Genomic DNA, 21812 nt, shown 5'->3' on the forward strand with positions numbered 1-21812 from the left:
ACTCTGCTGCTAGGAGAGCAAAGTGTGGCTCAAGTACAGTCACACTGCTCTAAAACACAGTCCCCTGCCACCCTCATTTTCCATACAGAAGTACAGCCCTCAGGGCAAGAGGGCCTAGCATGCCATTTTGCCCCGAAAGGCCAGGCCACTCAGATCACAGTGGGACCCTAGTTTCCAGGAGCCACTCCTCTGCACTGGAAATCTGGGCAGCTGCAGTCTGCTTCACTCTCCTTGCACTCCACCAAGCTACTAACGTGGGTCCTTCTCAGCTAAGCACCTGGGCTACTAGTATCATGCTGGCAAATATCTCAGCCTCAGCCAGCCACACATGCTGGAGAGACACATTTCCAAAAACAGGGACAGTTTCCAATTAAATACTTCCTGCTCCCTGGATGACCAGGCTCTGGGAACAGCATAGCGCCAGCTCTGGGCCTGTTTCTTCACTGCCTCCATATCCTGCACAGTCACTGACACCTGTGCAGAGTGGGTGTCAAATGCTACCAAATCGGAATTCTCCATTCACACCTGGGGTAGCACTTTGTACCGTGTGAGTGACTGAGGAAGGTGCAAAGCAGTGGAGAACACTGGTTGGTTACTCTGGGAGAGCAGCAGGGAGGAAGGGAATGCATTGCTAACTCTGTGGATGAGCAAGGAGGCAAGTTAATTGGCTCTGAAGAGACCAGACCCATCTCTCAGCAGAGCAGGCAGTGCCCTAGTTTTCTCTTCACATGGTGCCTGGAGCCCCTTCCTTCACTTGTTCTCTCCCATCAGAGTGCCCCCTCCTCTAATCTCCTCTCCTTCGGTGGCTGAGCGGGCACCAGTTTATTCAGGTGCACAGCAAGACAGCCTTCTGGCTGATCTAGAGATCTCAGAACTGCCAGCATGACATTGACACACAGACAGGGGAACCTTGAAAATTAAGCTCGACTCCCTCCCTCAAAAAAAGAAAGAGTAGCTTAATTAGATCTGGAAGCTGATATCAGTGACCCTCTAAACTAAAAGCTGGCCAGGCAGTTCATTTCCTTGGCAGAGCGGGGTCCCTGACAATGCACGGAGGTTTAGAACCTACATAATTGATTGGTCTGTATTTTACACAAACATGGGGACAGATCTGAAACTTGTTTTCCCCACCTGATGCAATGGGTCTGGTAATAAACAGTGGTGCTTTACAGGAGTGGGATCAACCTTACATGCAGCAACTTCTTAGGTTTTCCATACCTGGAGGACTCTGAATGCAATTCCAAAACCTTCTTCAATGTTCTTCCCTTCCAGCATGACCTGAGAAGAAATTGCCAACATTAGAAATAGGGAAAAGTGAGACATCACCATTTGGTTATGTGTAGAAAACTCATAAGGAAATGAAGTCACTTGCACAAAAGTAGCCCTGGCATCTTACTGCCTCTTGCCTGAGTTCAACATTGCAATAGCATTTGCCAAAAGGCAATTTACAGCCTTGTTAAGGAGTGTCTCTAACAATGGGAGGCAGCATGATCCAGAGAGGGAGAGGCAAAGACATGAGTTCTGTTGTCAGGTGCCCCATGGTGAGCAAGTTACTTAACTTCTCTCCCCCTGTAACATAAGGATAAGGATACTTACCTACCTTTAAAATGCACTGAGAGCTACAACTGAAAAGTACCTTTTGTATTATTTGAAGGTCCAGATAAGTGCTCTAGGCCCCCAAATCATCCTTTAATCCACAGAACAGGTCAAGTTAAGGCAGCAATGTTATGTTTTAAATGGCAGCTAGTACCTTGCCAGCTACATCCATCTTCATGTGATTGTTTCCAAAGAGTGTGGGCAAGGTTGAGCCAGTTATCGGAGAGGTCCCCGAACTCTCACACCGATGCAGGAACTTGGTGACTTCCATCTGTAGCTCAACTGTATTGATGTGCCTAGTTTGGGAAAAAAAATCTCATTTAGCTGGCTACACAGATGCATTCACACAACTATTAATGAAATGCTCCGGCCACAAATTACTACTTTACTGAAAGTGTCTCAAAAGGTAGATATGTCTGTAACAAATTAAAAATGGCTATTTTAGCTGTTGTTTGACTTGGGCATACAGTAATATTAACATTAGCTCCTTCTGTCTCATCCCAGCTGCTGCACTGAAGTGCTCTCCAGAACTGCATGGGAAACGTGCATTACGAGTGCTCACCTGAATTTCAGCATTATGCACACCGACCAGCTGTGGATCCTTAACAACAACTCCCAGACACACACAAAATGACTAATTTTTGTTAAACTGCAGTCAAGTGTGAAAAAGTTTCAGTAACTTTAGAAGAAAATAGACCTTAAGAAAACTGTAGTTATTGACACTCCAAAAGTTAGAAAGAGAGGACTAAACTTCTAACATTTTAATGTTTGGAAATTCAGTTAACTATCTAACTTGCTTCTAAAGCTCACATTTAGCTCTGCTACTATTCAGGCAATAAGTTTAGCAAACAGAATGTAAATTGCATGACTACATCCATATCAGTTTTGCCTACATACAGGAGGGTAGGTGGTACAGAGACTGACATTCTGTCACTTGAGGCTTGTCTTGACTAGAAAAAGATTGATTTTAGGTTGGGCTTAGCTAGAGTATGTTAGCTAAGCCCAATCTAAACTCAACCAGTTTTCCTAATCAAGACAAGCCTCAAGTGAAACCTCATTCCCAGAGCTTCATTTTCTGTTTTGCAGATACCTTGACACGTCAGTGGCTGTCATTTTCTTCCGAAAAGTGCAAGCAGCTTTTTTCCTTCCGGAACTCCTTGAAACCTCCTGCAGGTAGACTTTGAGGTGGTCCTTGACCTTCAGGAGCCATTTCTGTTTGTCTCCCAGCTCTGTGTAAGACTTTGCCTTGTGAGTGAAGAATCTAATGCAGGTCATGGCAGCACGGACATGATCCTCGAAGAAACAAACAAGTAATGAACTTTTAAAAGGGGGAATCATTTGACAACAAGACTATGATCTGTGATGTTGAGAAACACTATAAGAATCTCAGAAGCTGAGAAGACTGAGAGCACCCATAGGCAGAACATCTTCAGAGCTACTTTGACTGTCGGTACTAAAATGCTCACACAAAGCAAACATTATGGTTCCCTAAGAGGGCATACAATTAAAGCATCAGATAAGATGGTGCAACAAGACCAGATTCATGACAATAAGCACAGCAGATATGAATAGACAGTATTGCCTGGGGTCTTCCTAGGATCAGAAAATTCCTAGCAGCTTATATTCAATAAAAATTAAAACAAGCAAAAGACATGCTATGTATCTGAAAAGCACAAGGACTTCACCGGCCACAAGACAATCTTACAGTTAGAAAATGTGAAACAGGAAACAACTGCAGACATGGACTCTGCAGTTACTCTCTCATTTAAGTGGTCTTAAATTTCAACAACAGCTATCAATACAAAGGATCCCAAAGTGTGGTACAAAACGACACACAGGAATCATTTGACAGAGTATAGAAACATAACCAGTCCGAGACAAGACAGAACAGCTGCTTAACAGTGCACAGCAACATTACACAACAGCTAGGGATGGAGCATATGGAAGATACAGATGAATACTTTTTCAACTGAAACCCCAGGGAATACACAGAAAAACATAACGTGACCAACGCAGAGTTTAACACCTGAGTAATATCGCCGAATAGAGTGATACTATTCACTATTTCAGCAATAAAGTGGGGCCCACACCCCACCCATACCTTCATAAACTGCTGTAGTTCATACAGAATGTGGTAGTAGTTCTTTTTCTGCAAGTGTTTGCAGGCTGCAATCAGGTAGATACCCCAGCTCTCCAGACTTGGATCAATGGTTTCCAGCAAGTTTTCCAACATGTGCAGTTTTCCACTTTTATAACTTGGGACAAAGATCCCTTCAATGAACACTTCTGGTGGGCTCTCCTACAGTGGGGAAAAGGGAGCTTGAGGCGAATCAGCTGCAGGAATTGGCTTTTCTCTTGCCACTGAAGGGAATACCAGTGACAGAGAGATTACCCTACATTCTGGGCACAGGCAGGCACCCAGCACATAGCTGGCTGTGAACTGTTTTTAAAGGGGTGCTATCACGTTGTTTAATCACTGCATTCAGGGTAGTGACTGGGTTTGCTATTTAAAAAAAAAAAACACTGCATAGCACAAGTTACAGAACCCAGTATGCACAGAAATGTTTTTAACAAAAACACATTTGGTGGAAACAGGTTAACTTTTCATTGGAACCCTTCCCCTGCAGTGGTGAGAGCCTTAGCACCAAAAAAACCTTGCACTGCAGTAAGAGAACCGGAAAGTGAGAACTGCCATTTGAAGTCTCACTGTCCAAGTTGCGGTAGGAAGTTTTCAACCTAAAATTGTTTTGAATTACCTGAAAAATTTTACTGGTGGAAAACTGCTTATTGCACCACTGGGCTCTCAAAAGCAAGCAAATTTTCTTAACAAAACAAAACAAAAAACAATTCACTTCTAAGCTAAGAACATGTAGGATATGTTCAAAAGATAACTGAGAATAAGGGCTTAGAATGGACCTTCTCAATTCTAACTATAGCAATCACACTGGTGATATAAAGAGAAACCAGAGCTGATAAGGCCACTTAAACAATTACCTATTAATAAACAAGTTAACAGATTGGGGATAATGGAGTTAGGTATTTCAATCAGTATGTTCTATGCCAAATTTATTTCAATTCTAAAACAATGAACCAGGTAAAATCACACACACACTAGAAGTTTTAAGTATTTTTCAGTAGCTTTCATGCTGGTAAGAACTGGTGAATTGATAGTATTGGAGGAGAACAGAAAGTGGCTCTCTCTTCTCTAGCCTTCACTACTTTGGCAAGAGGATGAGGCAATAATAATTCCAAGATGGAGCAGTGCTAGTTAATGTTCTACATGACATGGACGTTCAGTCATCTAGAATAAATCCACAGAGACTAGTCAATAAGATTATAAATAGTGCAAGCCTCAGAGGAAAGAGAGTATGCTGGATTTTGCACTCAGTCATTATAGATACTGTACAATCCTGGTCACCAGTTTGGAAGGGAGAAGTCTTCCTAATCCTTTCAAAGCTCCAGTTTAGATGATACAAGAGCAGATTCTGACACTGCCAGCAGAATTCATTACTCACCTTATTTAACAAATGCAGAAGTGCTTCTCGCATGCAGTCGTGTCTCATGTAGAAGCTAATGATCGCTAGGTTGGTGCCATACGTGTGTAAATAGAACAAGCACTCTTGATAGTAGCTGTTGTGTTGGATCTTCCCTTCGGACATCATCTCCAGAGACAGGCTTCGTGTCCTCAGGGTTGCTTCCAGGTCTCTCAATGTGGCAAAGTAGTCATCGTCCTGCTATTAAGACAGAGAATCAATGACATGGGATTGTCCAGGAACAATTAATAGGAAGACTATTCTGCAAAACCTCTCTGGGGTTAGTGCGTATCAACCAACCCCCTCTTTTTCTACTGGGGTATACATGGGATGAAACTCCAGCCATATTACTGGATAGGGAAACTGTATTCAAACCTTGCTAGCCGCAATGATGTTTAAACATGACTGTAGGTACTGTGGTTCTGTTCCAATATGAATGGGTCCTTATAGGAGGTTTGTTTTTTAAAGATATTTCCATTGAGGATATGCACTTTACTCCCTGACTTGCTGTTTTATCAGAAGACCAGAAATTTTAGGAGCACAACTATAATCATAGGGAGAAAGCCCTCTTGGGATACCAGTTTATTTAAAAATTCAAAGCCTGAATTTTTGTTTGTACCTAATTATAGCTTACAGTAAACTCAAACTATATAAATTCTAAAAGGAACATTTTCAGTCTGGAGGTTCTGAGGTCCCAAGTTTCACCCTCAACCATTACATGACTATCAGAAGTTCTTGACAAAAGAGATGCAGCATCACATTGTACAGCTGGATAGAACTTAGTCTCTTCATAAAGACACTTTGTATGCTCTGTATAAAGATATAAAAGTTGGTTTAATTACTAAAGCAATGCTAGTCAAAAGAGAGACTGAACTTCCACCTGCAATTGATAAAGGTTTTTTGGGGGTGGTGTTAAAGCAAAGCTAGTGCTGGAAACAGATTCTGGATTGTTAGTCTGGGAAAACAAAGTTCTCCAGCCACACAACAGAGAACTGATACCAAAAATGCAGGCTTCTTAACGATGACCTTTGTCATAATACCACAAGTTAATTTGGAAGGGCTGCATCAGTGATGGTGGAAGGAAAGAGGAGGAGTTCTAGGACTCATGCAATCCTTGCTGCCTCTGAGACCAACAAGGGGGGAAGTTAGTGCCACTTCTGATATATAGCGACATAGACACCAATTCATTAAGAACTAGACTGAGACCTCCACCCCATTTCACACTGGCCTCCAAACAGCAGTCAGATGGGCCTCTGCATTACTGCATAACCTTCAAAAGATGAGCTTCTTTCCCATCTACTGGGCACAACACTACACAAACGGAATCCCATCATTCTGCTGTCAATCACTGACTGTGGGGTGCAGCCAGTGGGGCTTCTGCACAGGCTTCAGTATTTCTGGTGCAAATCATCTCACCATCTGCTCCAGATGCTAATTATGTCACAAAGACAAAAGCAGCTGCATAATACTGCTCCAGCAGTAACCCCTATAATATGCTATGGATGTCCCACCTCCCCCTTTAGGAATCATGTTTTTCCTAAAGAACTGTGCCAAAGCCTCAGGACTTTGACAGTTTTTGGTACAGTTCTCCAGAGCAGGTAGAATAACCTCTTACCACCAAGACTACAGGTTTCACGGTGGACTCCAGATACTGTATCACATCTTGGACCAGCCTTGAGCCATGATTCAACTGGTTCAGATCAAAGGGTGGCTTTAAGCATCGGCTGAATTTCTCTCTTGCTGAACTTAAGTTCCCAGCTTTAAGGCAAGCCATGCCCCAGGCATGCCATGCTCCACCTGGATCCAGCCCAGTCTTTGTAGAAACCTAAACCCCAAATCATTAGTTAGTAGTACATAATACAGAGACAGCACAGAAAACAGGAGAAGCAGATAATTACACTCCTAATCTAAATCTGTGACCTTCCATTTCCCAGAGAAGAAATGTTTTCTTGTACAGTAAGAAATGCCTTTATCAGTTCCACATTAGTGACCTTAAATACCAACTACTGAACTACCCATAAACTCTGATTATGGAAGCATTTTCCTATTGCAAATGTAATGGAAGAGTTTAATCAATCTATGGTCAACGAAAGTTCAATCCAACAGTTTTTACATTCCTAAAGATAAAGTAATTTTCTCCTTCATAGTAGATTTTATAGTTTTATTACAAGAACAGAACAACACTAAACAGGTCTGTGGTTTAGGAAGGGCTATGACGTGTTAGTTGTTTTCTGTTTATAGACTTGCTGATGCTTCTTGGAAACATTTTGGCAACACTCAGTTTCACATAATTCTGCTGATAAAGAAACTGGGGGATGATGTTTTCTAGCAGAGATGTTTGCATGTAAACAGGAATCATTTTTGTTTAACAGTTCATCTGCTCATGCTGCTTATTCCCTACTAGAAATCCTAAGCCTGTTTGTGTCATCATAATCCTATCCATAACAACTGTGATGGTACAGAGACTTATGAAATCAAGGGGGTAGGGGAGGCAGAATGGAGAGGATAAGCCATATGACCAGATGAGCTGTCAAGGTTTTATCATTGTCTCACAAGTGAATGTTTTTCAAAAGTTGTTCTAGCAGGCCTCTGGGAGTCCTTAAGTACAAATCAAATCACAGAACCCTAGAAGTTGCAGATAAGAAAGATCTATTAGACTGGATGTCCTAGCTCCCCTACCAATGTGGGGTTGTTCCTGACAGTGCATTTCTAGTTTTTTGCCTGTCCTAGTTGGAATTGGACCAAATGATGGGGTTCCCATCACTTCCTTGGCAGACTGTTCCCAAGCAGAATGCACCTCACTGTTAAACTGAACATCTAAAAATATTTCATAAGTTTTTCCTTTTTTAATCACATCCCATAGTTTATGAACAAAGATCAGTAACTGATTTGTATTTTAATATCAGAGATCACATCAATTAAGCTCAGTGGGGGAAAGCAAGCCATCTAAGATGATAAACTCCTTTTTTAAAAACAAAAACAAAAAAAACAAAAAAAACCACCTTCATCCCCCTGTTTTTGTTACCTCAACAGCTAACTGATAGTATTCTGCTTCCAAAAGCCGATTTCTTAGCCTTGTTACTGCTGCAGGCTGCAGAATCTGATCCAGAGATGGTACATGGCGATAGGCAGCCGCAACTAAAATATTCAACACATCCACCTTGCTGATGTAACTGTTTGGAAGGAAGCAGGAATGAAGTGAGTGGGTATGTCCACGCCCAGTATATCACTATGCTCTAAGGCTCATTAGCAAGGATCTTGAAAGCCCTTATGCCTGTAGCATCTTTTACATTGGAAGTAGCAATGGTTGGGAAATCACCCAATTGGTCTCTGGTACTCTAGTTCTACTTCCCTTCCTTAATGCACTGTCCTAGAGCCAGTTCGCTGCTCCGGCTCTCTGCTTCTCATTCAACCAGACTGGCTAATACAGCCTGTGGACACTAACTTACTGCCACGTCTGGTCTGAACAGTTGGGACCCCTTGCATTACACTTCCCACTCTATTCTGCCTTACACTGATGCCCCAGGAAGGAATAAAATTCAAATTCCTGACAAGTACCATTGTAAAAGCCTACACTAAATAAGCATCTGAAAACAGGCAAAATGTTAAGCTTGGAAAAAAAAAATCCTCCATAGCAAAAGCAGCAAGTTTAAACAGTCAGGGAGATTTATTCCCATCTACTCCAAGAGTCTAGTATTCCCAGTATTGATTTTGTGGATAAACAGGTGACTTTGGCCTCTAGAGATGTTAGTCCAGCACCTTTCAACACTACTTAAATTCATTAAAGGAAAGCTAAGAGCTCCAATTAATCCCAAAGGACAGCTGGCAATTTACCTGTCACACAAAGCTAGATCCTGGCTCCTTCCAGCTTTTACAAACATCATCTTGGCACTGAAAAGCAGCTGTTTCATGATGTCCATGAGAAGCCCAGCATCCACCTCAGGGTTAATCAGACCTTGGGACAATTTGCAGCAGCGCTGTATCAGCTGGTGGCCACATGCTGTGCTATCTGAGTGCAGACTGAGGATGGAAATACACAAGGAAGAACTAGGGGCCTGTCAATTAAGAGCAAAGAAAGACCCAAGAGCTTGTAAATGGACACTGCACCAGCACTTAATAGAATTCTAAAGGGAACCGGTTACACTGGACTCACCTCTCTGTCTCTCAGGCTCTTACCTGTTCATAATAAAATTCATTACGCACAATTTCATTTTCATCTTCACTCAGAGAAAGAAGCCATTCAAGTTCAGTTGCCTTGGGTACTCGCATCACTACAGAGTAATCCAAACCTCCATTACCACAGGTCTGTACTGCTGAGAAAGAGGAACCAGTTAATCAAAATCATCCTGGAAAGGGCAGCAAATCAAGCGGAAAGCATGTCACAAAGTTATTCTGTATGCTTTATCATCAGAGCTACCTGTGCTGTTCTCAGCACACACTCCAGAAGTTAGAGGGATGAAACAATCTCACCTATACAACACGCACAGCACAGAACCACGGAAAGCAGCTATCGCATATGCTCAGTAGCAGATTTCCACTCCCAAACATCAATTCCTATACTGTCTAAAATACTTCCTCAATAAACACCCATATCCCCAATTCAGTGTATTTTTCATGATTAACCCTTTTGGTGCCACTCCATTACAGTATATCCACCTTCTTTTCTGACCACCTGTGAGCTACAATATTTGTGTTTTTTTTCTCAGAAGATCAGTGGAGATAAGTGCTCTGTGGGTGGTGGAAGGGAAGTCACTGAGGCTGAGAAGGGGAATAAATAAACTGATTGTAGATGAAGCACTAAATGACTTACCTACTTATTTAGTTTCTTTTTAAGATTTGCAGCCTAGCAACCTTAACCCAAAGCTGAAAAAAAGATCCAGTAGCTCTGGAGCAATGCTAGAACAGTACTGTCAGTTTGAGGGACCAGACCAATGAGTTTTTAAAAAGGTCCAGTATCTCAAACTGAGATCGCTAAGAGTATCTGCTCTAATCTCTGGAAAGCTAGGGATCTCAGGTTTCAAGTGATATACAGCATTCATTTCTAGCCCTGGTACTAGGCTAACCAGATGTCCCAATTTTATGGGGACAGTCCAGATTTGTGTGTCTTTTTCTTATATAGGCTCCTATTACCCCCCACCCCCGTCCAGATTTTTCACACTTGCTATCTGGTCACCCTTCCTGGTACTGTAATTCATGAGGTATGGGATCATGAAAATCAGGTCGATCTGGCTTTTTTGGGCCCAAATTTAATTCTGAGCTGAGAATCTTTCCCACCAAAATTGACATATGCTGTAGTCAGACCAAAGCTGCAGGCCATCTTAAAGCAACTTGGGAAGCATTACCCTTCTGAGGCAGTGATTTGAGATACTAGATGCTAAAAGTGACAACACTGAGCCAAAAAAGCCAGCTAACACCCCCTTTCAAAACCCAAATTCTACATCAAGCAAAGTTTTTCCCTGAAAAGGGGGAAATGCCACAGACTCCACAAAGTCCACCAAGGACTATCTATTGGTATGGACTTTACATGAAATGTACTCTGACTGTACCATGACAGGCAGCAATATAAAACCTTAAGATATACAGAAAATTATGGCAATCAGAACAAGCCCATTTTAAAAGTGTGAGTGACATCTAAGTTCTTAATATCCTTATTCAGCAAAACATCCCCATAGTCCCACAATAAAGTTAGTATCACTTTGCTGCGGTTTTTCCCCTGCTAAGTCTAAGAGGCTGTCCAAGTCCCATGCAGCTGTCTTTGTTGCCTTACTCAAGAGGAACTACACAGGTCCAATGAACTGAAGTGCACTAAATATTGGTCGCAAATGAAAGACTGAACAAAGTAATGAAGACAAAGATCTTCCAGAAGCAACTGACCAGAAGTTCCATTTTCAATTGCTTTAGTCTGAGGTATTTATCTTTGTATTTATTAGACATCTGATACTAGCTGCTCTTCACCTGACCATTGTAGCTCCTCTGGAACAGAGCAGCAAGATCTGTTTTCAACAACAAACAGCTTGCCACACTTCACTGGGAGAGAGGAAAATACTAGCTTGTATTTATGGTTTGTGGAACTACTGAGAAGCTTCAAAAACTTTTATGTTTTAACCTTAGTTACTAGAAGAATTTCAGTATTTCCACTAGCACCCATACTTCGTGGGCCCTTTTTTCATGACCTGCCAGACCCAGAAATGTTCCGGAAGACCAGAACAAATGCTTGCAAGATCCACAGGTCCTAGACCAGCAGCCAGAGAGAAAAATACTTCAATTTTTATAATGAGGTACTTTCAGATCCTTTGTATGAAGATGCTTGAGAAGAGCAAAGTGCTTTTATAAATACGAATGAAGTCTCAACACTATTTACAGATGGGGAAATTGAGGCACAGAGAGGTTAAATGACTTGCCCAGGGTCATACAATTAGTCAGTCTCCGAGCTGGAACTGGAACCCAGCAGCTCAATCCTCAACTCCATTCATAGTTTCCTGCATGCCTAACTTCAGACTAAAGATATTTGAGAACAGCAGAGATTTTGTTAATGGAAGTGTTGTTGGATCCTTTAGCTACAGCACAGCTTCCAGCTTACTAGCAATATAAAGATGACAATCGTGCACTTTTAAAAGCAGAAATTGAACGTTACTTTGTTCTCACCTTCCATCAAGTCTTGATCTTCCTCTTTTGTGCTGTAAAACAGAGAGACAGAAGCTTCACACTCATTCCAACACACTGAGGAAAGAGTGATTAAAGCCTGGTGGTTAAACAAAGGCTCGATCAATATTGCTAACATTTTTGTAGCATTAGTTATCAAAAATAACTGATGACCTCCCCTCCCCAAAAAATATACAGATGGAAAAATAAGTAAGTATGTGGCACTAAGAGCATTTCACCAACATTAAATAATTAATCCTTACAATACCTTCCCTTCTGGAGGTATTAAACAGGCAGTAAGGAGTTAAGAGACTTGCTTAAGGGCAAAGAAGAGTGTGACGGGGCTGAGATTAAAACTCAGGAGTTCCTAGCATGCAGGTCTCTGGGTCTGCCTCCAGATTATGCTACCTCACATCTCCACACACCACCAGCCACAGTACAGAAAGAACAAGAAATACTCAAATCCTTTATTGTCCAACCTACTTGCCCCACCCCCCCTTGGCTTCATTGCCCCACACAGACAAACAAAATTTATTTTATTACACACACACACACACACACACACACACACACACACACACACAGACACAGATTTGAAGAAAAAGCAACATGAGGTGCTCAGGCTCAGTGTTGGGCAATAGAGCATTAGGGTCCTGTTGATATATTTTGGAAATGCCGTAAGCTCCCGATTTACTGCTCATTTTCCCCTCATGTCCCTTTTCAAGACTGCACTGTGCTCATCTCTTCCCAGTAGGCCCACTGATAGCAGGGCAGGAAGCATAGAGGTGACTGCTCTCCCACTTTTCCTCACCACACCCTCCACCAGCTCACTGAGTCTGTATGAAATGAGTTTCAGTCCAATTCTCAGGGGAAAACATCCACATCACAAAACCCTTGATTGGCAATCTCCAAGGGCTACTTAATTCACAGCCTTACTTCTGAATCCATGGAGGTGGTTCCTCCTGGTCAGATTAAAGCACGGTGCTGTACTTATGCTGTCTCTCACACATACAGAGCTGGGGAAGAGGGGTACATGGAACTATGCAGAACTTGTATGCAAGGACCTACATGCTTGTGTCTTGGACTAAGCCAGGTGGACAAATCTTGTTGTAGTAGCTGTAGCACTGGTCACATACACGAGCTGGATTTTCTCTACAAGCTTCCACCACCATTTTCTTGGTAGAGCAAGAACTGCACACCAATCTCCCACAACGTCTGCAGTGATGGCGCCTATTAAACTGAGACACAAGAGAAATTGTGCTTAATTGGAAGAGTGTAGTAGATTAGCAGCTGACATTTCTCTCCTTTATTAGAGCCACTCAGCTCATAGGTAAATTTACCCTATTAAAAACAATGAAGAGCAAATAACTCCTGTTCATTTCGGGCTTCAAGACTCTCTAAGGTCTGCCCACTGATTGTCCCTCCCTGCCATCACCACCTTTTGGGAAAAAACCATGTGCCCAATTGGGACTAGTTTGCCAAAGTCTTCGGCTTTTCAGCTTTTAGCTCTCCAGATGCAGAAGTTCCGTAGACTGTGTCTGATTGGAAAAGAACAAGATGACATTCCACAAGATCCCTTAGCAGTTTACTTTCCCAGGATCAAATTTCCCCTTCCTAGGCTCTATTTCTATCACTTCACCTGCCCCAGAAAGATCTTTCAGGAGCCATCAGTGTAGCCTGTCACCTCAAATACATTTAACCCTCAATCTCCCCCCTCAACATCTGTTTGACTGGCAATTTGGACGATACCAACATTATAAGGGACAAACTGCTAGCACCACAGTTTCCTAGGCGCCACAGGGGGCGCCTAGGAAACAGTCCATCTGAATTAGCTTTCATGTTAAATCACCGGCTGGAGGGAAAACAAAAAAACCAAACAACCAACACATGCCCCACCACAGTCCTAGGAGTATCTTACCATAGTAAAACGTTCTGTTTTGCAGACCATGCATGTAATTTCAGTTTCATCGGGGATCCATTGCTGCTTTGGTGGTGGCACCTCAGGTGGCACAAACTCTTGAGGAAGCAGATTCCGAGGCAGGCTTCTTTCTCTCGGACTTGAAGATTGGATGATACCTTGGAGAACCAAGCCAAATGTGGAATTGGATTTAGGCTGCTTAGTGGAATTTCAGAGACCACACCACATGCTAAAGCAGTCAGACTGACCCTCTTGGTTACCAATGAAAAGATTACTAATAGCTTTCAACCCTCCATGCTAGACATGGTACATCATACCATAACGCATTCTGATACTTAAAGTAACAAGATCTTTCTTAAATGCACAGGAGGCTTCTTGCCATCTTGCAACAACATATGCTAATAGAGACTGCAAACTCTTCCAGTCACTTCAGTACCTACTACCTCAGCCAAATCTCGCTTTTGTGTTTGCAGACATACATTACTATCCCCACCACACCTGGAGAAAAGTGATCTTTGGGCTTGTTTGTGCCTTGTCAGCAACCAATCTTACATGGAGAGACTCTACAAGGCAGGAATGCAATGCCAAATACAAATGCTTTCATACAGCTATATTTTGTGCTGCTCAGAAGTGCCAGACTGACATCCCTGGAGACTGATTTTTCTTTTTCACACCAGCACAACTACAACATGGGCCAGCAGCAGCCTAGACTTCACAATGCACCCCCTGCTTCACCATCACATCACATCCTTGGCCTGGAGGAATCAATTCTGAATGGCAAAAGGACAATTTAGTCTCCATGACCTTTTAAATCCTCGGTCTCACTACTGAGACTGCTAACTTGGCCTCTTGTTGGTGCTATTAATTGTAGTGGTTTGTGGGATGTGAGTATTTGCACAAATCAAAAGCTGTCAAATATTCACTACCAACCTGGGTTGAACAGGAATTGGCTCCTGGATGTGAAAGGCATGGTGACCCTTTACTACACCTGTAACCCATTCAAATTCCCTTACATACTACTTCTAAAAATGAAACAAGTTAAACTCCAACTGAAGTAACATGCTCCCACTAAGATAAAGTTACTTCATGTTCATCAGGCTGACAAGCACTAGAGCGCAGATTCATGCCAGATGCACAAGAAGAAACAGGATGATTTGGGGTGGGGCTTCTTGGTGGTTGCTGAGTGGAAGGGTTTCTCCCTCCTCTCTCCTTCCCCCATACACCTGCACAGTGTCCAGGGCAGCACTTCTTTGAGAGGACACAAAGCTGCCTACAGTGTCTCTTGTACCTCGTCTAGACTAAGATTTAAAAGTGTGATGTAACACATCCTAACTAACCTGTGTTTAAGAGTGTAGTGGAGACAGAGCACCCTGCTTGAGCTAAAATCTAGTGACTGCAGTCCCCACTTATTGTGTTGGGTGCAATACAAACATAGAAAAGAGGAAATCTCTACCTTGAAGGCCTTACAATCTAAAGATGCAAGCAGATGAAGGGTAGGCAATGAGGACAAACATATAAGTATGGTGAAGAACAGGCACAGCTTTATTGATTTTTTAAAAATTGAGGATAGAGGAAGGGAGTAGGAAAAGGAAAGCAGTGAGAGAGGACTATTGCTACTCAATCACTGATGCCGTTATAACCTTCTTACTGCATGAAAGCCTGTTGTAAGCCTATTTAAAAAGGAAAAAAAAAAGCTACCTACCTGTAATTGTGCTTTCAGGAAATGTTTTGGTATAACAGCCCCACCCTGCTAAGATCACCCTCTCAATGCATGACTGATGGGAATTCCTCTAAACTTTTAGAATTCTACAGCCATTGAACAGCCTCACCAATGGCTGGTGCATGCTCACCCTCCTGAGGGGTGGTATAAGCCTGCCTTCACCCTGCAGTTTCTTTTTCAGGTAAAAGACAGAAGCATACAGGCTGCAAAAGCACTGCGGGAAAATATGCGAGTCAGCAGGGATCTATTATAGCATGTTTGCAATTCTTGCTCCTGGAAAGTAATTTTTTTTTCTGAAAAGATAAATAAAATTTAGTAGATCCCAAACCCAGGGGTTACAAAATCCAGGAAGCGTTCTACAAAAATGATAACTAGCTGCAAAAAGCAAGATGCAACTCTGAACTAGCAAAATAGTGAAGAGCACCAATGTTCTACAAATCTTCTGGGCATAACTGACAAAAGACTAGATCTAGATGTAGGTAAATCTTGGATTTAGTGGACCAGATATGACTTTGGAATTGAGGTCTGCGAAAGAATTACAATGCAAAACGGAATCAGGGAACCATTTACACGAGCGCTGTGGAGCTGGTGTAACAACAGATTAAGCTATCAAATGAAAACATGGACACCTTGGGGCTTAGTGTGTTCCAGATAGAAGCTAAGGGATCTTTTAACGGCTACAATCAGTCAAGCATGAGAAGCTTTTGGATGGACCATGACAACAGTATTGTCTTTCCAAAAAGGAAATCTTGGGCCAAAGCTTCTCAAAATCAGAGTTCCAAGTCAACTTGCAAAAGTAGACAAGAAACCACAAGTAGGTTCCTGCAATTGCATGCACAAGTTAGTTCACATTATGCTCTAAACATCACACCATTCCTAGTTAGGCTTAACCAGACTTCTATGGAGGCAATTTCCTGATCTGCACATGCAATTCTGGATGCACTTTTGAGTATGGACTTGGGCCCCTTATGATATCACTTGGGGCAGCTTCTCAAGCCTCCTGAAACTGAATGTGACTAGTGTAGGGATGTAACCAAATAGAAACTTAAAACCTAAGGCTGGGTGATGTATGCAAAGTAGGTTGAACTTTAAAAAACAAAAACAAAGAAACCTTGAGGTTTTTGTTGTTTTAAATAAAAAGACCATCAGGAAAAGGAGGTAGTCAGGAAAAGAATAATTCCCAAAGGAAAAAAAGAGTTATCTACACAGCTGAAAAGAAAGAGCAGAAATGCAGCAAGAGCAGCAGCCATGATGGAGAACTCCTCTATCATCATTCAGAGTCACAGAAATATAGGACTGGATCTCGATAGGTCATCTAATCCACTTTCCAGCACTGAGGCAGGACTAAGTATTACCTAGACCATCCCTGACAGTTGTTTGTGTAATCTGTTCTTAAAAGCCTGCAATGATGGAGGTTGCACAACCTCCCTAGGAAATTTGTTCCAGTGCTTAACCACCCTGACAGTTAGGAAAATTTTCCTAATGTCTAACCTAAAATCTCCCTTGCTGCAATTTAAACCCCTTACTTCTTGTCCTGTCCTCAGTAGTTAAGAACAATTTGTCACCCTCCTTTTTATAACAACCTTTCATTTACTTGAAAACTGTTTTCATGTGCCTCCTCAGTCTTCTCCACACTAAACAAGCCCAGTTTTTTCAATCTTTCCTCATAGGTCATGTTTTCTAGACCTTTAATAATTTTTATTGCTCTCCTCTAGACTTTCTCCTATGTGTCCACATCTTTCCCAAAATGTGTGCCCAGAACTGGACAAAATACTTTATCTGAAGCCTTAGCAGCGCTGAGTAGAGTGGAAGAACTACTTCTTGTGTCTTACAACACTCCTGCTAATACACCCCAGGATAAAAGTTCACTTTTTTTGCAACACTATTACATTGTTGACTCAGTTAGTTTGTGATCCACTATAAACTTCCAGATCCTTTTCTGCAGTACTTCTTCCTAGGCAGCCATTTCCCATTTTGTATCTGTGCAATTGATTATTCCCTCCTAAGGGTAGTACTTTGTATTTATCCTTACTGAATTTCATCCTATTTCAGACCATTTCTCCAGTTTGTCCAGATCATTTTGATTCTAATATAGTCTTCCAAAGCACTTCAACTCCTCCCAGCTTGGTATTGTCTGCAGAATTTGTAAGTGTATTCTCTATGCCATTATCCAAATCATTTATGAAGATATTGAATAGAACCCAACCCAGGACAGATCCCTCCCTCTTGACGTGCACTTCCAGATTGATTATGAACCGCTGATAACTAGCTACAGTAAGGCATGCCACCCTCTAAGGAGACAGGTCAATCAATGCCTTTAGAACTCTAGTGCTGGGAATTCCTGCCAGTCATGCCCTGGGAGCACAGACTCAGTATCAGATTGCAATGCTTATCCTTTGAAGATGTGCTCACATATTCTTCAATGTCACTCAGGGCTGATGTGATGGTGACCTGAGTAAGTTTTATTTCTACCTGCATATACTTCTCAGAAAGTTTGCTTTGTTTTAAATAATTATTTTGCTTTTGCTAACAAGTGCCAGGCTATGAGAGTTCTGGACAGGTGATCAGAGCCCACTGAGACAACTGAAGACCTGCCCCTCAGGAGAGAGGAGGGGCCACTGATCTTAGAAAACAATTAGTTACAGACGACAAAGAATGAAAAAAATAGGGAATGGGGGAAGGTCATAGGGGCAAAACGAGGGATCCAGATTGGGACATCGAGCAGAGAACCTCAAACAAATGAGGAGTGCCAAGGTGACAGCCTTGGAGTTTGAAATCCTGTTTAGTCACAGAACAGATACTGTACAAGCACTGGCAGCATAAGCTTATCCTACACCACCATCTGCCCATTTGCTTTGAGCCTGATATAGCAGGAAAATCTTCAGGAGCAAAAGGGAAGTTCAGTCTCCATGGCCCATTCAGCCCTTGGCTTCTCTGCCAGGACTGCCTGGAAAGGAGACAGTTAGTGCCAATTGCACTGGTGGTTTTTGTGATGTGGACACCTATCTAATAAGAACCAAACTGAGACCCTCTCCCTACAAACTCATGTTTCCCAGACCTCCAAACAGTGCTAGATTACTCCTCACCTGTGCTGAATTTGAACAGAGTGTGTAACTACTGTTAGTTTAAAGAGAGGGGTGGGATGCAGGATTAGGGCAGAGTGGGAGATTGAGGAGGAATAAGAAGAGGACCAGAAACAGTGTGACCATTAGACCTTTTCCTTACCAGGAAAACTGGCAGGACACAGTTCTGCTGATCCTGATTTAGATGATGTGTCAGACTCGGATACCTGACTGAGACTCTCTTGAGTGCGAATCACAGAATCTAGGGCAAAGGAAATAGATAAAATATTGGTTATACATTCATCTGCCAATAGGAAGATTATAATAATCCATTCACAGCAGTGTGCAAAAAAGTGTTAGCCCACATGGGATTAGCTCATGTGACATAAATTACAACAACATCTTTCATGCAGATTAGCCCACAAATTAACTAACTATAAGGCATGCAAACTATACACACAGGTCTTACTGCTTAGAGACCTAAACAGAGAGAGAGAGAGAGAGAGAGAGAGAGAGAGACACACACACACACACACACACACACACTCCATATCTAGGGACAGGACTATTGTGAAAGACACATGAATAATGGGACAGGTGCTGCAACTCTCTGCTAGAGTACCACAGTTGTGACAGATATAACAACACTGTTAATGTGACTTTGGTTCCCCTCCACTGGAACAGGATGGTCAAAGCAAAGAGGAATCATCTGACTCCGTGGCAGGGTAAACACGCATACTAATATTACAGCATCAGACTTGACCTCCTGCAAGCAACTGACTGGAACAAGCAAAAGATGCATATTTTATTAAACAAGCTCAACCATTAGAGGGAGACATAATGCAAGCAGATGCTGTGCAGGCTTCTCACACACAGCTCTGCTGATGCACCTGCTTTGACCTGCAGCACCCTCTGCTGTTCCAGTCCCAGACCTCTTGAGGCAGAGACAACTAATCATACAGAACTGCCCCCAAACTGGGGGGTTTTGCAGAGAGTACAAACAGGAGTCAAGTCTTAAAGACTTGATCCATTTAGATCCACACAACATAAACTCACGTTTGTTTTTGGGCAAGATGCTATTGAGGCACCCTATTATATACTAAGTCCAATCAATGAATTTACATTGAAAGGGGTGAGATTAAATGATAAAAGGAAGGAGGCCCTGAAAAGAGACTATTTGGGCTACTAATCTTTTGAAAACACCTGCTGTGGTGAAAAGGAGAGGACTTCTCAAAGAATATGCCCATAGGCTGGAACAAGGAGGGGATGTCTGGCTGTATAAAACCCTGCAGTAAAACGGGGTAGGGTGCTCTTAAGGGAAACTGTCAACAATGTAGCCTCCACCCCGCCTTCCCTGGTAGACGGGAAAATTCTGAAATGCAGTCACCTGATCTCTTCTCTTTTAATGAGTAGGGGAAGTCGAGGGCTTTCGCTGAATACTTGGAGAGCAAAGCATCCATGTCATCCACAGTGAAGCCGATCTCCTGCCCAACCAAGAGCTGGTGCAGCGTCTGTACGGCCACAGATGCCCAGTCCACCTTCATGTTCATGAGCAGCTGCTCCAGCATGAGCAGTGGCCTGGAGGACAGGTGGGAGTAGCTAGCACGGTAGGCCTCAGGAAGAGTCAGCAACACCTTGGACACAGGAAGGAGACAGAGGGAGACCATCATCACATAGCCAGAATCCAAGGATTGTCTACATCCAAAAAGCACCCAGCAGAATGATCTATATGGGGGAGGAAGCGATATCTAGAGGTTAAAGACTAGACCTGAGAGCCTGGGTCCTATTCCTGGCTCTGCCTCAGACTTGCTATGTAACCTTGGGCAACCCTCTTGAGGCAAGACAGTTTGTTTCCCCATCTGTAAAATGAAATATCACAACCTCCCTGTGAAGTAGGTATGTAATTAGCATTTGTAAAATGCTTTACGGTTGTCAGGTGAGATGGGTTATAGAAAGGCAGAATATTGTTCTCCCACTACAATAGACAGCAGGCAAAAACAACAATTAACCCAATCCTTAATAATTTTTTGCTGCTGTGTTCCACTACACTCATCATAGGGTAAAAGGGAGAGAGTAGATCAGGGGTAGGCAACCTATGGCACACGTGCCAAAGGCAGCTACACAAGCTGATTTTCAGTGGCACTCACACTGCCCAGGTCCTGGCCACTGGTCCGGGAGGCTCTGCATTTTAATTTAATTTTAAATGAAGCTTCTTAAACATTTTAAAAACCTTATTTACTTTACATTCAACAATAGTTTAGTTATATATTATAGACTTATAGAAAGACCTTCTCAAAACGTTAAATGCATTACTGGCACGTGAAACCTTAAATCAGAGTGAAGAAAGAAAGACTCAGCACGCCACTTCTGAAAGGTTGCCGACCCCTGCAGTAGATAGTATTTCCCCCCCCACCCAAGAACAGCCACTTACTACAGCCACTTTCCAATATACCAGGTAAGCTAGGTAACAGAAGAGTGTATTGGACCATGCACCAGTTATTTTAGGGAGCACTGAAGCAGGTATGATACTGGTAATGTTACAGGGCAGAGTTATAGATAAGACTTCAATCCATTCAGTTTGCGTAAATATCTGCTTAAAGCGGAGCATAGTGGTATTACCTGAAATCGGGCCAGTCAGGAGCTTAGGGAGGACCAATGACCCACCGGAGTTTGGCAGAAAGCAACACATTTATTATACTGATAAGCTAAGCTCAAAAGAAAGGGGGGATAAGGGAGTGTCACACTCACACTTGCATACTCACGCTCCCAGGACAGGCACAGCAATGGAGATGTCAGGATCCTTCAAGGTAAGTGTCCCACAGCGCAGCGATGGATGGTGCGATGAAGGTAAGTCTTCCTGAGGCACGATGAAATGCAACGTGCAAACCAGTGGCCAGGTAATCCAGGAGAAGGGCCTTCACGGGAGGTACAAGCTTGTGAGTGCACTCCCGAGCACATGGCCCCTTCCCCTTTTAAGGACCTGCGCCTCACTGCCTGCAACTAGAGATGACTTGGCTGCATCTGGTTGGTCACACTTCACTTCTGGCAGTGTCCATGCATTGGGCATGTGATCGCTGCCTAATCAGTGTCCCAGACACCTTGTCTACCTGGGAGTTCTTCTGATCTTCCAGCTGCTCAAGCAGCCCATTCATCTCACAAGCATTCCAGGAGGGAGGGGGAGGGGGAAAGCCACTTCACAGGTATTCAAAGAGGGAGAAGAGACAAAAAAAGGGGGAGGAGGGGAAAGATGCAACAGACCTTTTGAACCTACGGGTTATACAGTGCATAGTTACACAGAGCATAGAGATAACTGCTGCTCCTACAAGTGGCAAGAGCAAGGG

The 21812-nt window shown here is 42.8% G+C and overlaps 1 protein-coding gene across 7 annotated transcripts in view; it reads right to left on the reverse strand.

The window, feature by feature from the left end:
* Positions 1 to 21812, reverse strand: part of ZFYVE26 (zinc finger FYVE-type containing 26) — a 71962-nt gene that overhangs the window by 4784 nt on the left and 45366 nt on the right. For 5 of the 7 annotated variants that reach the window (XM_039535225.1, XM_039535229.1, XM_039535228.1 and 2 more), the window contains 14 exons: positions 19859 to 20105; positions 18635 to 18733; positions 13690 to 13847; positions 12840 to 13009; positions 11775 to 11806; positions 9306 to 9442; positions 8964 to 9184; positions 8155 to 8302; positions 6745 to 6954; positions 5112 to 5330; positions 3698 to 3895; positions 2687 to 2889; positions 1751 to 1892; positions 1219 to 1278 (listed from right to left, as the gene is read on the reverse strand). In XM_039535225.1, the coding sequence (XP_039391159.1) occupies positions 1219 to 1278; positions 1751 to 1892; positions 2687 to 2889; positions 3698 to 3895; positions 5112 to 5330; positions 6745 to 6954; positions 8155 to 8302; positions 8964 to 9184; positions 9306 to 9442; positions 11775 to 11806; positions 12840 to 13009; positions 13690 to 13847; positions 18635 to 18733; positions 19859 to 20105 (2244 nt within the window). The remainder of the gene's footprint in view (positions 1 to 1218; positions 1279 to 1750; positions 1893 to 2686; positions 2890 to 3697; positions 3896 to 5111; positions 5331 to 6744; positions 6955 to 8154; positions 8303 to 8963; positions 9185 to 9305; positions 9443 to 11774; positions 11807 to 12839; positions 13010 to 13689; positions 13848 to 18634; positions 18734 to 19858; positions 20106 to 21812) is intronic. The other 2 variants (XM_039535227.1, XM_039535226.1) reach the window with 2 other exon arrangements.

Source organism: Mauremys reevesii, linkage group 4, assembly GCF_016161935.1.
Source record: "Mauremys reevesii isolate NIE-2019 linkage group 4, ASM1616193v1, whole genome shotgun sequence".
NCBI lineage: Eukaryota > Metazoa > Chordata > Testudines > Geoemydidae > Mauremys > Mauremys reevesii.